The sequence below is a fragment of the Mustela erminea genome, chromosome 4 (genome assembly GCF_009829155.1).
Source record: "Mustela erminea isolate mMusErm1 chromosome 4, mMusErm1.Pri, whole genome shotgun sequence".
Lineage (NCBI taxonomy): Eukaryota > Metazoa > Chordata > Mammalia > Carnivora > Mustelidae > Mustela > Mustela erminea.
This window is the reverse complement of record NC_045617.1, coordinates 77,326,098-77,344,478: the sequence shown is the minus strand read 5'-3', so window position 1 is coordinate 77,344,478 and position 18,381 is coordinate 77,326,098. Positions and strand designations below refer to the sequence as shown.

Sequence of the window (18,381 nt, the reverse complement as noted above, 5' to 3'; positions counted from 1 at the left end):
AGTCACTGAAAATCCATCATTGATACTGAATGTGTTACTGATGCCCTAGCCTAATGTTATTTGAGTAAAACAGTGTTCTAAATTGGAATTAAAGAACTTAGATAGTTGCAGTCCTTTAAATAAATCACTTGGCTAGTATTGGCTCTGGCTACCCCACAAGAGGGCAATTACAATTCCAGAAAAGATAACTTATTTCCTGAGTTAATTTGTCATAGGTTGAGTTGCAACTGTAAACATGATAATGGTCACATTGGCCTAACTTTTAACATAGGTAGAAAAATGTGGTAAAGAACATAAGTGTTCATATCACCAGGAGACAAAAAAGATGACAAAACCAAAATAGTCATTCTCAGTGATGCATCATCAAGTAAGTTAAAGATTGTCATTCATTTCACTGGCATTGATAATCACTTACCTAAGAAACAAGTAAGACATCTCATGAAGCACTTATGTTTAAAATGCATTTCTTTAATTTTGATGACATTCATTTATGTATGTGTGTGTGTATATATATATAGGTATATATATACACAAATATATATATTTTTTTTTGAGAAAGAAAATGTACTTAACCGTACAGAATAATCCTATTAAAGTGACATTAAATACTTTGCAACTGTCACCTGAATTTAGTGACTGATCTAAAATTTCATCCAGGTGACATTTTCATTAGGCCATAGTCTGGAGAAATCTGAAAATACTACATCTCATTTGCTTTTATTTTAAACAAATGATTCATCAGACTTGCCTAACTGGATGGTATATTTCCACTGGAGTGAATGTCCTAGTTGTAATTCAAGACAAATCAAAGATATGATTTATCAAACATTTCTACTCCATCTTACCATGTCCAAAGTTCAGAGATATTTTGAATTCTATCGAAAGGAGCATTACAAGGAACTTACAGCACTTTTTGGTTCAACTATTACCCATTCTTAGAGCATTACCACAGCTAAAATAGAAAGAGACATAAATAAAATCAAACTATTGAACATCAACTTAGTGGGCAAATTGTGTTTAGAGAGCTACATGATAAAAAGTAGTTTTGTACGCCCATAAAGGGTAGCTCCTATACTCTTTAAATTGAAAGCACAGTCTTTGTTGTCATTTAAAAATATACCTAACTGACATCAGAATTCCATTTTGTAATTGTGTCAGTTATGTTTAAAAGATCATGATTAAGGAAACTTTAAATTAACCTGTGAGCAACCCTACAATAAGTAGAAATAGAAAAATATAAGCATCCATGCCTAGCAACAAACACAAATAACAGGTTCTTGAATGCCAGATCTTTCAATATGTTTGCTTATCATTCATTCTTTTTGCCCACCCTTTCTCTCTAGACCAGGCAGAAGAGTAAAACATTTTCAGAGAAATTCCTCAGATTCATGATTTCAATTGCCTATGCCACTGCAGACAAACAGAAGATCCTATTTTCAAAGTCTTAAAGCACTTGTAAGGGCCCTGCATGTGTGTCTATTGTCCTTGTTGCTTCTGTCCTGGAGAACTTGGTTGGTCAGAGCTCTCTGAAGGACGGTGTGCAGGAGTGACAGGAAACTGAAATCCATAGCCATTGTATCCATCCAAGTAGACACATTGGAAGAAACTGATGGGGCCTATGGAACAGAGCATGATAACTTGTTAAAACAAGCAGAATACAAGCAGTAACAATGGTGAGACCCAGACAGATACAATGTAGGTGGACATGGGTTCTTCAGTTACGTACCCTTGACAATAACCAGAAACTTAATAAACCTCATTGTCTCTTAGATTCCTTATGTGTAAAATCAAAAACAGTAACAAAAGCATCCTAGAAACGAGGTGGAAATTAAATCAGTAAATATATGTGAAGCACTTGAAATCTTTCCTGGCACATAATAAGCCCTTAATAAGTGATAATAAAAATGATCTGGCATAGGAAGTCCAAGTACGTACATTATAAGACTCTACGGATGTGCACTGCACTCAGAAGAAGTGTTAGCTAGTAATAGATTTTAAAGCATGAGCTTATCCATATGCAAAGTAACTTTTTTTCTTTCAGTGTTTTAATAAAACCACAGAGAGCTTTGTGATTCCTGGAGTCTTGAGGTTTTCCACTCTCTCTTAGTCTAGAGGTAAGTGCTCTCCTGAGATGGCATAGTTACTTTTTATTAATGCTTCCAGATAGCAGCTCTGCCTCCAGAGCAGAAAGCAACACAGAAAAGGTGTTAAAGACAAGCAAGGCAGTGTAGCACAGTGGGTATGAGCTTGAGCTACCAATGCCCGTCCTGCTCTCAGGTAGCAACTTTGTTAAGAGTTGGTGACTCTTGGTGACTTTCACTTCTCCAAACAGTCATGGACACCTACTGACTCTTCAGTGTTTTCCATTTTATCTATTTGCCTTCTGTTAATGAACCACTTTTCCCTAATGACCGGGAAAGAGAATGACTGTTGAAACGTCTACTATGTGGAATATGGTAAATTGGCCAAATCCATAGGAGCCCAAGGGCTTATGAAGCAGAATCAAGCAAAGCATGGGTAGAAAGCAGCTGAAGGAAACAACAAGAGATTATTTTGATTTCATCTCCCTGGGTGTCAGCTGACTTGAATCACTCATTTTCATGGATAAAAGTAGTTTGTTGAAATCTCGAATTTAGTTCTTTCCTTTCTACTTCAACTCAGAATTATTATTATTAATTATTATTATTACTATCACTATTATTATTTAGTTCTAGCTTCAGGGAGAGGCAGTAACACAACCTGCCCCAACCCCCAAGGTTGTGAGTGCTTGGGGATTTGATGGGCTACTGACATGGATGGCAATAAAGCTGGGCTGCATCAAGAGGAATAGTTAATAGCTATTAGCTATTAGGAATTAGCTAATAGGAATTAACAAATATCTAATAGCTGAAGAGTCTATCAGAGACAAACTACCTTCCAGCTGGACCTTACCAGACATGGGCACAGTTCTGACACATCTACTTAATTGATGTTGATGGCTGTTAATGAAAATATCATCACAGTAGCAAATCTTAGAGCTCATTTAAAGACTCAGGAGTATCAGACTATAGGACTACTTTATAGTAAGATGAAAATAGGAATTTTTTTTCTACTATAAATCCCCCAATTGAACTTAAATATTTGATAACTTTTTTATTAAAAATATTAAATTGACTTATTCATTCATTTATTCTTATTTAAACTTTTTATTTGGATATCAGTATAGAGTTGCATGCAGTTGTAGGAAATAATACAGAGATTCCCATATATCCTTCACTCAGTTTCCCTACAATGGTGACATCTTTGCAAAACTATAGTACAATATTCCAAATAGAAACTTGACTTGATACAATCCACCTATCTTTTTGTATGGTGGTTTTTGAATTATGTTTTAATCTTTATTTATAAAATAAAATAACCACAGATTTATTACCAGTAGATTAACAATTAGGAAACTACTGTTTAAACCAGAAATATGCCCAGTTTGATTTTATAGATTTTGCAATAATATGGAAAGGTATTGTCAAGACTGCTTATTTCCCCATACTTCTCACAAGATGATGGTGAGAGGGGTTATAATGACTAACCCCTTTGCCTGCTGCTATGGTCCAGGCATCTAACGCAGAACTTGAAACATAGTAGGCACTTAATAGCTGTTCAATGAATCAAGAATTAATGCAGAGTAAGAGGCATTTGCTATTGTAGTGGGCATTTAGTAATTTCCTGCAGAAATACATTAAAGAAACATTTAGAATCTAAAGAATGTTCATGATTCCATTTCCTCAGATAAATGTATTCTTTACTTTAAAATCATTATGTGAGTCTCAGTTGGTTATGCATCTGCCTTTGGCTCAGGTCATGATCTCAGAGCCCCTAGGTCATGGCTCAGGTCATGATCTCAGCTCCCTGCTCAGTGGGGAGCCGGTTCTTCTGTTCCTTCTATCCCTTCTATCCCTAACCCCCATCCCTTGTGTTCTTTCTCTCTCTCTTTCTCAAAAAAAAAAAAAAAAAAAAGAAAAGAAAAGAAACCAAAAAACAAATAAACTCTAAAAAAAAAAACCAACAACAATACCAAAATCATGTGAAATAAACTTCTGTTGTATCTATTTCAAACATTGCTTCCTTTAGTATGACTAGCAATGACTTTAATGCAAATGTGAATGCAAAATGTATTGCCTTCCATTTGAAGGAAAATGTCTAATTTGGAAGTACCAGAATAATGAGAATCTTGGATATTGAATTTTGTAACTGCACATGAATGTTGATTGTGTTCTAAAATCAACAATCCTAAAGACTGAATATTAAGAGCCTGCCATATATCTGGAAAAACCAAGAAGGACTTTCAATCTTAGAAGTGAGTTTATAAGCCATTGAATTGTTGAGTCCTATTTCTATATTTTTTTTTCTTTTTGGTATAAAGAGGTTCAGCATATCACTTCAGCAGTCTTCTTACAAAGCAGACAGTAACATACATTTAAGAACAGGTTCAGTTAGAGTGCTCAGGGTCAGAGCCACATAGAACGTTTTGCAAAATTGCCACTTCAATCAGTATGTTGTAATTCTTCCAAACATGTGCCTGTTGCCTGCCACAAAAAGGAATGAACTTCTTTTAGAAATATAAATGATATTTGGATATCAGTATAGAGTTGCATGCAGTTGTAGGAAATAATACAGAGATTCCCATATATCCTTCACTCAGTTTCCCTACAATGGTGACATCTTTGCAAAACTATAGTACAATATTCCAAATAGAAACTTGACTTATGTTATTCTCCATGTCTGTGTCAAACATCCTTTTACTCTACTACTGGTCTTCTTAAGAGTCTTAAAGGGTCAATTTATACCCACTACCTTTAATAGAGAATGATCCCACAGTTTTAATGTGATCATTATCACATTATTTATTATTATAAAACTTACTTTTTTGCCTCTTTGTGGAAGACACATCTTCAGCTTCTAGTGAATACAAAAATAAGAAAGTAAATGATGAGTACATCCCCAGCTATCACACACACATATATAGGGAACTGAAACTGTCTAAACAGGTGCAGGATATCAAAGAAGCAGGAGTTAATGCTCCTCTTATAATATACACTAAGTTCTTATTCAGATTCTGCCACTTTCTCACAATAACATTTTATAGGTAAGAGCCAGTGGCAGAAGAGAAACCAGTGGAAGAAAAGATTGTGGTGTTTGACTGGCAGTTGTTCAAATAGGAGAACGGGGGCTGATGTGTTGGATGTTAGTGGAAGAGAGCTAGTTGACACACATTCCTTTCTTCAGAGAGGTCTTTGATGTTCAGAGTTATAATATGGTAACAGTGAGCTGGCTAAAGGATGAATATTACAGTCAAAATCATTCTAGATTTTTGAGGGACTTAAATGTTTTTGATCACTCCTGCTAAGAAAGAACATCGGCAGACTGGTGTCCTGTATCTTTGCCTTTTCTCAACTGGCTCAAGGATTTCTCTGCTGTAGTGATACATAGCATTGTATTTATCCAGTGCTGGATAAATTGAACTCATGTTTTTGAACCTCTTTCTCCAAGTTAGAAGTTCCTAGCTGGTGTCCATATTTGGGGTTTGGGGGTGGGGATGGTTTCCTATAAAACCCTGAAATGTTAGGAAGATGTAAGTATGTGTGTGTGTTTCATCAAAAGTTGGGTTTTAGATTTCATCACGTTCTTAATGAGTTTAAAGACCTTTCCTCTCAAAGGGTGATCCATATACCAAGTTTCACTATTACTTGGAGACCGATATAAAGGTAGTTCTTGGGTTCCCACCCAGATTTATTCCATTCTAACAAGATTGCCAGAAGTTGTTTTTTTTTGTTTTGGGGGGTTTTTTGGTCAGAAGATTTATACATAAAATAGTTTGAGAATCTCAGCAATAGTCAAGACACTAAAAAATATTGAGTTGTTTTTAATAATTCAACTTTTAAAAAACCCTAAAAATTCAGTACTCAAAAACTGTCTTAAGTGTAAATCATTTCATAAGACTCAGGTATCCATTCCTTTGTGTCTTTCCTCAAAGCACTATTTTCTACACTGTTAATTAATTCTGAGCACTACTATAGTACTTGTATTTTTATGGTAAGAATAGCTCTTAGGTAAACTCTATTGTGTACAGGAAAGTTTGAAAATAGAATAGAAAATACCTATTATATAACAAACCAAACTAGAGAGCCAGGAAACACTTCAGGGAAAACACACACACACACACACACACACACACACACACATCAAATTAGTTGAAATCTTTACAATACAGGCAAACAAATTCAGTCTGGAAAGACTTGATCCAGATTATGTTTCTGGTTGTGGCATATTTTTCTAAGGTTTGTTTTTCTTTCCTCCCTCCTTCCCTCCCTTTCTCTATGTCATTACTGTTAGTATAGGCAAATTATTTCAAATTTTTTTTTAAAGATTTTATTTATTTATTTGACAGAGAGAGATCACAAGTAGGCAGAGAGGCAGGCAGAGAGAGAGAGAGAGAGATGAGGAAGCAGGCTCCCCGCTGAGCAGAGAGCCTGATGCGGGACTCAATCCCAGGACCCTGAGATCATGACCTGAGCCGAAGGCAGTGGCCTAACCCACTGAGCCACCCAGGCACCCTATTTCAAATTTTCTTAATAAAAATACATTTTTATTAAGGTTGTGACTTTAATAAAACACATAAAATCTTTTAAAAAAAATATGTAGCTTCATCTTTGAACACTAGTGTGGTCCTCTTCCTGTTAAATAGCATCCCCCAAATTCTTGCAAAATGATAATTTTGAAATATTGTTCCTGTAAGCAAATTGGACAATACATGCATCTAATAATTACTTTTAAGTAAACCAGTATCTAACTAGTTCCTTCAGTATGTGCAGATATACATACATATGTATTTTTTCCAAATAATGTAAAAAATCTCTTTGTTTCAAAAATAGGCCTACCATCTAAACATTACTTAGGAAAAGATGAGGATTAGATCAAGAATAGTTTAATAAAACAGACAAAACATTACATGTAGCCTTAAGAGAAAATTCGTGTATATATTGAAAATCACAAGCTCACCTTTAGCTTTCTTTGAAGCTGGTACATCTTCCAAATCTTCTCCTAGAGAGTAAAAAAAGGACACATCAATCCACAGTCCATTTTCCAGATTTCCCAAAGAGGAAATTTTGTATTTAAAGATTTCTGAGTCATAGGATATCTTACTCTATGAGCTCAGCATCTAGTGTCTCTATGAATAAAAACTTCTTGACAAATAAGGCAATTTCTCTGACAGGGAGGAGGTAGGGAGGAAATGGATACCCTGCTGGGCTGTGGTCAGCAGGCTGGCAAACCTGGCTATGGAAAGAAGGGCCAGCAGTGACTCCCAAACGTGTTTCTCCTCTCTGACTCCTAAACCGCCTTGCCCAAACCACCAGTGCTTCTGGAATTTAGGAAATTTGAGGTAAATAGCTTCATATCCACAAGCTGGATCCTAAAAAATCCACCCATATATTTTATTAGTAGACTGATTATAGATTTTAGTTTTGGACAATTACAGAAGCAATTAAAAGACATTAAAAGTTGAACCAAAGCTCAAACATATAAACAATGACTCTTAAGGTATACTATGTGCATTACTTGGTGTCTTCTGTACAGCCACATATAGAATAATGTGGAAGAAATTTTAGGTCAGAGATATTTCTAACATAATACAATTAAATGATCTTTAAATATTCACATCAACTTTTTAGCATTTGTAATAACTTGAAAGAAAGTTGGTTTTCTATCATTTATGCAGATTTTGCACACCAGCTTCTCACTAATAAATAGGAAAGGGGTAAAATAGGTCAGTATGCAAATTTTCTCTAATAAGAAAGAAATGTGATCTTTAGGAAGAAATGTTATTAGGTAAAATAACAAAATGGGAAAAAGAAATAAAATTACTAGCATTTTTTACAGTGAATATTTTTAAACTATTTATTTAAAACTTTATTCTTTAATTAACAACCTTGGGGAAAAAAGTCGTATCAGGACTCAGAAGCAAAGACAGATCCCAAAACAGCCATTTTTGGTTTTGTTTTTGTTTTTTTCTTTTTTCTTTTGTTTTTTTTTTCTTGTCAGGCTGGAGCAGAGTTTCTTTTTTAAATTTATTTTTATTTTTTAAAAAGATTTTATTTGTTTATTTGACAGAGAGAGACACACAGAGAGAGGGAACACAAGTGGGGGGATTGGGAGAGGAAGAAGCAGGCATCCCACCCCGAGATATGGGGTTTGATCTTAGGACCCTGAGATCACGACCTGAGAGGAAGGCAGATGCTTAATGACTGAGCCACCCAGAAGCCCCCGGCACAGAGTTTAAACCAGGCAAGAACCACTACAGCTCCCGCCACAGCTTACTCTCTACATCTGGATCTCATGTATGTTGGTTACAAACTGGCTTCACTTCATGCAAGAACCTAGTTCATGGCATTCATGACTTCCTCAGTCTGAGCATTCCTTGCTCCTGCCCTTGGCAGGGTCACTGAACTGTGAACTGGAGCATCCACTTGGTCTGCAGCCATGAATTATTACAATTTCAACCTGATTAGTTTAGAAATATTTCAATATAAGCATAACTCAATTAAATATTGGAGTAAATAGCCATGGTCTTAAATTGCCCAGTTAGCAGCTACAAATAAAGAAAAGGTACAAATGGATACATGATATTTTAAAATAACTTAATAACGATATTTTTTAAATGATATCAGAGTTTTTTAGAAGAGTCAAATAATAGTTATATTTTCATTGCATAGCGAGAATCTGCTAGCTTTTATGGACGATGTTTAAAAAAATAAAATAACACCAGGTTCTTATACACAAGAAATATAGATTTTATTTTTGTAGGTTATAGCACACTTAAGACTAAGATACTTATTCCCTGGATCTATTTGTTATCACTGGAAAAAATAAATATGGGTAGAATAAAAACCTTAGCTGCTTCTCTTTTCCAAATTCTGTACTCTGACCCAGCATAAACTAGCTACAAGTGATAAAAGCTGGTAAGAAGTGAGTCACAGGTCAATTTCTCAGGCTAGCAGGGAAAACAGAAGCACAAGAAGACACACTGCAAACCCAGGGCAGTTGCTATAGAGATGCAGTCTCTGTGTATGCAACTTAACAGGAACAGAAATTTACTGAACTAAGGATAATGAATGTACTGGGATTGTCACTGCCCAGAATACAAAAAAGAAATAACATCCTTACAGTTCATTTACTTTGATAATTTGTGCATTGATTAGGTGCGTGTGGTTTGGATAAAACAAATACTTGACTCTAAAAAAGTTATAGTCATTACCATAAAGAAATTTCAACAAGTGCCAATGGAATTTTAAGGAGTGACCTGCTTTTTTGGGAGAGACAGTCAAGAAAATATTTTATGAAGGACGTCTAATTTATATATATTTTTTTATGATCCTCCCTTGGAAGATCGACTTGAGGAGATATACTTAAGATGAGATGTGGAAAAAGTCAAGAAATGTTGATAGAAACATTGATAAGGCCATCCAATCTTGGAAAAGAATAGGAAAGATGCTTTGATTTTTTCTTAAATTTGTACAAGAATAGGGAACGTAAGTTTTACTTTTGTCAGTTTTTAGGGTCAGATCTGTGCAGACACCCTACATGAGTCTGAAGAATACACAATTCAAGCTGCTAAGAATGAATAATTTGATATTTGTTGCCTTAAAAGTCTCTGAGCTAGACAGTGCAACCTCCAAGTCAAATAGGGAAGACAAAGGTTCTTAAGCCTAAGGACAATGACTGGGAAGCAGAATCAGATGATGAGTTAGAGGCCTTGGGATTCTGTGATAAACTGAGTAAACCTGCATCTTATTTGTGAAAGGGAAGGGAAGGAAGAATTACCCATATCTTATCATTGAAACATCACAGCCATTAAAACACTGATTTTTAAAAAATGATTTGTATGCCTTGTATAATTTTAGAGTACAATGAATTTTATTTTCTGCACAGATCCCTTAATAAATGGTATCTTTTCATCTAAAAATTGTTCAAGAGGGAAATAATATTTTAATGTACTTTGTAAAAATAACAAGACTAGAATATGAGAGAATGAATTCAGAGAAAGAAATTGGGAATGTATTTTAATAGTCAGCATAGAAACAATGATTTCTGTGATTGGAAGTCACTGAAGGAGTTGGATATAAATGAGGCTTTGTAGGTAGAGTTAAATGGGATTGAGTACATGAGAATGGAAAAGCTTACTATATAAGGGATAACATTAGGCATTTTTTTTTTTTTTTTAGTTTGGAGGAAGATAATGGTGCCATTCCCAGCAACAAGGAAATCCCAGGAAGCACTCATTAGCTGGGGATGATGAAAAGTTTAGTTTTCTAGGAGTTCAATTGTGATGTTGGGTGGTCATGAAATTCCAAGTATCTAATTGGGAGAAAGACAGAATGCAGGATGTCTGGAAATGTTTAGAAGTGACATGCATTGGGGTGCATGGGTGGCTCAGTGGGTTAAAGCCTCTGCCTTCGGCTCAGGTCATGGTCCCAGGGTCCTGGGATCGAGCCCCACATCGGGCTCTCTGCTCAGCAGGGAGCTTGCTTCCTCCTCTCTCTCTGCCTGCCTCTCTGCCTGCTTGTGATCTCTGTCAAATAAATAAATAAAATCTTTTAAAAAAAAAAAAAAGAAGTGACATGCATTGAGGTAATAGGCAAAACTGAGTGAGTTGAGAGGTCATTTTTAATGATAGCCATGATATTTAATATTTCATAACACCATCTGCTCTATCTTATTATTTCATATGTGTTAGCACATTCAGTTCTGACAACTCCTTTGTGAGATAGGTCCTCTTACTTTAAATCTCCTGTACAGAGGGCCAGAGAGAGGTTAAGTGCTGTCCATGGCCACAGAGTGAGTTAAGTGGCAGGGCTGAACCACAGACTGCAATCTACCTGACTCAGAGCCAATTGAATGAGGATCTATATTTATTTCACAAATATTATTCCTGTTATGTGCCAGCCACTGTTCAAAGCACTTTATGGAGAATAACATATTTCACTTCCTTGGCAAATCTGTGAAGAGGGTACTATTACTCTTCCCATTTTGTACTTAGGACAATTGAAGGCTGAGAGATTCAAGTGCCCAGAGCTAGTTAGAGGGGAAAACTGGGATTCAGACTCAGGCATTCTGGCACTAGAGATTGCATTATTAATCACTGTGCCATTCCACACCTTGGTAATGATGGTCTCCTAAACCCAGTTCTCTCTGATCCTCGAACCTATGCCTTATATTGTTGAGTTCATGAACCATGAACTTGTGCGGAGCAGAAATGAAGGAGTGTCCCTTTTACAAAAATCCATTCTCCCTCAGGGATATGAATAGAAGGGTTACTTAGCTGTATTTGAGAATGATAATGACAATGAAGAGAAAAATATATCTCTTCTGTTTGCCTAAACACTATAATTTAGGCAATCATATTCCAAAAATTAAAAATGAAAATATTATCCTGACTTTCAAATTGTAGACTCCATCCTTTACTTATATAGAAACTTAGATTTAAAAAAAACTTAGATTTAAGGAATCACAAGTATTAGTGAATCCATTCTCTTATCAAATTCAGACATCTCTACTATAACAGAGTCACATGGGAGGTCTTGTCTCTGTGGCTATCCTTTCAATCTTTAAACATTTTGACGTCAAAGTCTGGCTTTTGTATAATTCTTTTATACTTATTGAATTAAGGCTACAGACACAGGGGTTCTTACAGAACTATTAGTTTATGAAAACAATAAAATTATCATGATAAAGAGGTCTAAATTTTGTATTTTCAAGCAGTGCTTGGATCTTCTCATTAACTGAAGGACTTTGTCTCAGTTCCACAATCTGTCTCATTTCACGTGTCTGTTCCACTTCTTAAAAATATGTATATAAATTTATAAACATATACATTTATAAATATAGTGTGTGTGTGTGTGTGTGTGTGTGTGTGTGTGTGTGTGTTATTCTGTGACGGAGTGTAATGCCCTGAAAAAAATTCAGAAATTCTCTTTTCCCTTTGCCTGAAATTATTTCCTGAGTTCCAAGTCTGATCTCCAGCATGGATCAAAAAGAGAGTCAGAGCAGGACAGGACTTTAGGTGAAGTCCAGGAGATTAGTCTTTGTCTATATGGAGTCAAGGGTAGCTTTGGTTCTATGAGGCTGAGAACAGATATAACTTAAACAGCCAATATGTTGGCATTAAGAAGACTGTGTGTGTGCATGTTTGTATAACATAAAAACATGTATGGATATATATGGATATATATATAGCATTGATATGAACACTAATTAAAATTTGACAGGAGGGGAATTCTAAGAACATGAAAAAATATGGAGTCTAGTCTCATTTCAATGATAGGTATGGTGTATAATTGCATGTATTTTTATTTTTATTTTTTACTTGTTAAAAAGATTTTATTTATTTATTTGACAGACGGCGAGAGAGCTAGAGCTCACAAGCAGGGGGAACAACAGAAGGGGAGGGAGGAATAGGCTCCCCGCGAAGCAGGGAGCCCAACATGGGCTTCACCAACCTGACCTGAAGGCAGATATCTAACTGAGCCACCCCGATGCCCCTACATGGATTCCATATATGAATTAGCAAATTTTATACTAAAAATTACAAATTTACCATTCTCCACAAGCAATTTTATCTTGTCTCCTTTCTTATTCTCCATAATGGTAGTTTGCAAATTTTTGGTTACAGAAACCCTTTACAATCTTAAAAATTAAGGACTCCAGAAAGCATTTTTTGTGGATTATGTCTATTGACAATTAATCGAATAGGAATTAAAACAGATTTTTTTTAAACACAAGGATCCTCAAGCAAACAACTCCTTAATCATAAGAGTGATGATATTCTTACATGACATTAAGCCTTCGGAGAATTCCACTATATACTTGTGAAAAAAATGAGAGTGACAAAGGTAAGTAATGGCCGAGTATTAATATGTAAAATGTTTCAGATCACCTGAGAAGATTTTAAAGGTCTTACAGACCCAAACACTATTACATTGAGAAATGCTACTCTAGATGAAGAATTCTATCTCTATGAAAAACCAACATATTACCAGAGGAAATAATTAAACATAAACCTGTCAAAAGGAAAGGTAATTATTTTAAAAAGTAAGTTCATTGGTCATATAAATCAATAGCAAGTCAAAGTATTTGAGAAAACAAGAAAGTAGAAGTTACCTTTTCAAGAAAAAAAAATAAAACCTTATATCTCTGACACAGATACAGGGAAAAAATGCAAGATATAAACAGGATAGAGACAGAAAAACAAAAAAACAAAAAACAAAACTGGACTCTTCAAAATAAGAATTATTACAGAGGAAATACCTGATTGTATTTCCAGTTACCTTTTTATTTTGTGGAAAAATTATTACATACATAGCAACTGTTTGTCAAATAACTAATGTTAATTCTGCCTTAAAAGATAAATTTTCGGGCGCCTGGGTGGCTCAGTGGGTTAAGCCGCTGCCTTCGGCTCAGGTCATGATCTCAGGGTCCTGGGATCGAGTCCCGCATCGGGCTGTCTGCTCAGCAGGGAGCCTGCTTCCTCCTCTCTCTCTCTCTGCCTGCCTCTCTGCCTACTTGTGATCTCTCTCTGTCAAATAAATAAATGAAAAATCTTTAAAAAAAAATTTTCCTTTAAAAAAAAAAAGATAAATTTTAAACTAAATTGAAATATATGATGAATGTAAAATTTTTAGATTTAGGGTTAGATATCAATTTCTTGCTTGCTTGCTTGCTTCCCCTTCTTCTCTCTCCCTTTTTTCTTTTTTCTGTATTAAAACCATCCTTCCTAAATTTTAATAACTGGAATAAATATAATACCACTATCACACATATACATATTAATTAATTAGAAAATTATATTTACAGTGGTTTTTAAAGGTTGATGGAGTTTTAGTTTCTTCTTCATATAAAGGGTATTATACATCATGCATATTTTATGATATATCCTACGTGTTTATAATATAAAAATATCTGAAACTGAATCAGCAATCAAAAAACTCCCAACAACCAAAAGTCCAAGACCAGACAGTTTCACAGGGAAATCCTACCAAACATTTTGAAAAATGTTAATACTTAATCTTCTTGAACTATTCCAAAAAATGGGAGAGAAAAGAAAATTTCCAAATTTATTTTATGAATCTAGTATTACCCTGATACCAGAGTCAGATAAAGATACAACACACATACACACACATACACATACACACACACAGAAGGAGAGCCACAGGTCAATATCTTTGATGAAAATAAATGCAAAATCCTCAACAAAATACTAGCAAGCCCTCCTCCTCCCATATTAGCAAATCTGAATCCAACAATACATTAAAAACATTATTCACCACAATTAAGAGAACAGAAGCTGGCATTGAAAAATTTGAAACTAAAGGAGAAGCAGACTCCACTAAGCAGGGAGACCAAATGTGAGGCTTGATCCCAGGACCCTGGGATCGTCACCTGAGCCAAAGGCAGATGCTTAACTGACCGAGGCACTCAGGTGCCCCAAGAAATAAATTCTTAACTATAGAGAACAAATTGATGGTTACCAGAGAAGATGTAGAAGGATGGGTGAAATAGGTGATGGGAATTAAGAGTACACTTATCATGATGTGGGGGATCTGGGTGGCTCATTCAGTTAAGCGACTGACTCTTGGTTTCAACTCTGGTCATGATCTCAGAGTCTTGAGATCAAGCCCCACTTCTGACATTGATGTGGGGCTCTGAGCTCAGCAGGGGGTCTGCTTGAAGATTTTCTCCCTCTGCCCCTCCCCTTACTCATGTGTGCACTCTTTCTCTTCTCTCTCAAAGAAATGCATACGTCTTAAAAAAACAAACAAAAAAACAGTACACTTATCATGATGAGCAGTGCATAATGTATAGAATTTGTTGAATCACTATTGATTCAAGTGTTATACACTTGAAACTAATATTACTCTATGTGTTAACTACACTGGAATTAAAATTCAAAAATTAAAAAAGACCCAAATACAAACATTTCTAAAGGAACTTAAAGTAAGTAAGAGCAATGTATGTAACAGCAAAAAAATTAATTGAAAACAGCAAAGGAAAAATAAACTATTAAGTAAAGAAAAAATAATATAAAAATGTCAAAATTAAAACATATTTTAAAAAGATCACATGGATGGAACTAGAGTGTATCATGCTTAGCGAAATAAGTCAAGCAGAGAAAGACAACTATCATATGATCTCCCTGATATGAGGAAGTGGTGATGCAACATGGGGGCTTAAGTGGGTAGAAGAAGAATCAATGAAACAAGATGGAATTGGGAGGGAGACAAACCATAAGTGACTCTTAATCTCACAAAACAAACCGAGGGTTGCTGCGGGGAGGGGGGTTGGGAGAAGGGGGTGGGATTATGGACATTGGGGAGGGTATGTGCTATGGTGAGTGCTGTGAAGTGTGTAAACCTGGTGATTCACAGACCTGTACCCCTGGGGATAAAAATATATGTTTATAAAAAATAAAAAATTTAAAAAAAAGTCAGGCCTTAGGGCAAAAAAAATTGGAAAAAAAAAAAAGATCAGTTTAGTTTTACAAAGTATATATTACCTTAAACTTTTCCTGCATTTCATTCATTTAGGAAATAGTTACTCTTTCAGCAACAATAATGACAATGAGCTCTTTTTCTGTACAGGTGCTGTCCTAGGTACTTTACATATTTGCTTTTGTCTAAATATGCTAAGAAATAGGTGGAATATCCCAATTTTTTCAAGAGAGCACTGAGACTCAGAAGATTTAAAAGGTGTTAAGCAATGTACTTTCAAGGTATTAAAAGAAGATATAAAGCTAATATTCTAGAACTTCTAGACCCTCCCTCTTTTAACTAAACTTATTATCTCTACTCTCAGAGCACTTGGCTATGTGCCCTGGAAAAACCAATGCAGTGCTACCCGGAAGTAATTTACAGTCAAGTAGAGAAAATGGACTAGTATCCAAACAGAGAGAAAATATTATGGGTTGCAAGGTCGTAAATGACAATCAGCAAAATAAGTGTGAGAAGTTTTCCATGGTGGAATGGTCACTTCTTCCTACAGAGATCAAAGAAGTTTTCTCGAAGCTATCCTGTGGGAGATGGACCTTGAGGAATCAGGATGAATCAGAGACAGGCAATAAAGGATCCTATGATCAGAAATGGGAAGAAAAGTCCAGGAAAAAGGAATGACAGAATCAAAGGATGGAGGTAAATCAGGAACATGGAAAGTGGAACTGGTTTGCTATTTCCCATAGATATAGACAGTGATTATAGAAAAAAAAATATAAAATGTAGTTTAAGACTGGATCATAGAGGATTTAGACCCCCAGGCTAAGAAATGTAGACTGTATTGTAAATTTACCATGAGGAAATATTAAACACTTTTGTATAAATGGCCTAATCAATTTGAAATTTTGGAAAACTCGATCTATTTCACAGACATGAAATGGAGGAATGACAGAAATCAGTATGGGATGGGCTGAAGAGACACTGCAATTGTTCAGAAGAGAAAGAGTCCAAGCTAACACGATTAGGCAACTGAATTAGAGCCAGAAATGAAGAGTAATTAGTCAAAGTAGAATTTGAGGTTTTAGGTTTAAGTGACTGAAGAACGGAAATCATATGGCAATTCCCCTTGGAATTTGCTGGGGTTGAGGGATAGTGAAAGAAAAAAGGTAAGATAGGAAAGTCAGTTGTAAACCTGTGCAGACAACAGGTGAAACCGGGAGTTGAAAATGTGGGGCCAGAGATGATAAGGCAGGTTAGGCGTCACAACAATTCGGAGTCTTATCCACAGAGGTGGATAGCAAAGTGGGATGACCCCGCGGAGGAAGACTGTGAAGAGGTGGAAAGGGAGCTCATAAGTGAAGAAGTAATCCTCGGGAAAAAGAAAAAGCCACAGAAGCCCATACTGAGCAAATATGCTCAGACTGAAGAAAAGAGTCTGGTATTACGAAAACCGAGAGACAAAAACATTTCAAACAGGACAAGAGACCAACAATGTTGAGTTCATCAGAGAATGGGGGAGAAGTGAGAAAGATAATTAAGCTCAACAATTAGGACTTCTGGCTTGAGCTTTAAGTGTGTCGTTTGAGAAAAATCTTGGAGTGCAACATTCAGGTTGCCTGAAGGACAGGTGGGAGACTTATTTCAGAAGTGTGATTATGAATGAAAGCAAAAGTACAACTACTTCAGGAAGCAGAAGGAGCAAGGAAAATTTCCTCTGAGACAAAAGTCTGAAGATATCTGCAGGCGAAGGGAGGAGGGTTTCTTAGAGCAGGAACTGAAGTTGCAGGATGGGGGGAGCCAGAATAGGGGAAGGCAAGAAGGGATGGCGTCAAGGAGAAACAGAGTGATAAATCTTGGGTGAGAAGCAAAGCTTCCTCATCTGAGCATGGGAGCATAGGGGTGGGTAAAATAAAGGGAAACGTTAAAAGAGATTGTAATTTGGAGAGAAGAAAAATTTCAAGGAATCCACATTGATGGTGTAGATTGTGAATTTTATTTTTCTTATTTTTAAAGATAAAATCTCCTGTGTAGTGCCCAGCCTGCTCTGTGTACTCTTAGCAAGCATGATAAATAAATAAGAACTACCTAAATAATGCATGCATGTGTACGAGCAGTTACTGCGTGTTTATTTCTACTAGCAATCTATTCTGATTTTTGCAGATTTTCAAGAAATACTTAGAGGTAATACAATGCTGGGATCCTAAAGCATTGACACAGAAGTAACTTTGCATGGATTTTGTTTTTCATTTTGCTCTTCTTATTTTATCTAATTCACTGCATCACTTTGTCTCTATAGAAATACCACAAGCTTTAAGTTATTTTCTCAATGGATTTGCTTAATTATGCATGAATGGTTTAATGGAATATTACATTCTAAGAGTTAACATATTTTCAAGAAATCAAAAGAATCCATGGTAGTTCAAAGCAGCAGTTGATACCCTGTTTATTTTCATTTTCAGGTGTGAAAGTTTCCTCTATACTATTTTTTAAAATGATCACCTGAGTTTTAACAAAATTAACTGTTTCACTGAGCAATATCTACAGAATTCTTGAGATTGACCTCAGGGGGTAATAAAGAATGCGGAGACAGTTCACATTTAGAATTTTGCACACAGGGAAGCCAAGGGTGTTCAATAAATGTATGCAATCCTCTCTGAGTGTCTGTCCTGTCAGTCTGAGGATGAGACATGACTGTCTTGAGGGCAATGTCAGAACAACTTAACATCACCAATAAATGAATGAGGCCACATGGCTGGTACCCAAAGACTAATAATCAGCAGTGACAAACATTTGACCAAGTGTGCCTTACACACAGACTTTCTCTGAGGTCTAGCAAAAGGAGTAATCAGAGGTGGTAAGCACG

General features: G+C 35.7%; 1 protein-coding gene across 1 annotated transcript in view; it reads right to left on the bottom strand.

Annotated features, from left to right (window-relative positions):
• Positions 1-299: 299 nt before the first annotated feature.
• The window catches only part of TRDN (triadin), a 379,114-nt gene continuing 361,032 nt past the window's right edge, over positions 300-18,381 (bottom strand). The window contains exons 40-42 of the mRNA XM_032339654.1: positions 7,036-7,077; positions 4,900-4,935; positions 300-1,616 (exon numbers count right to left, since the gene is read on the bottom strand). Coding sequence (XP_032195545.1) covers positions 1,477-1,616; positions 4,900-4,935; positions 7,036-7,077 — 218 coding nt within the window. The 3' untranslated portion in view covers positions 300-1,476. The remainder of the gene's footprint in view (positions 1,617-4,899; positions 4,936-7,035; positions 7,078-18,381) is intronic.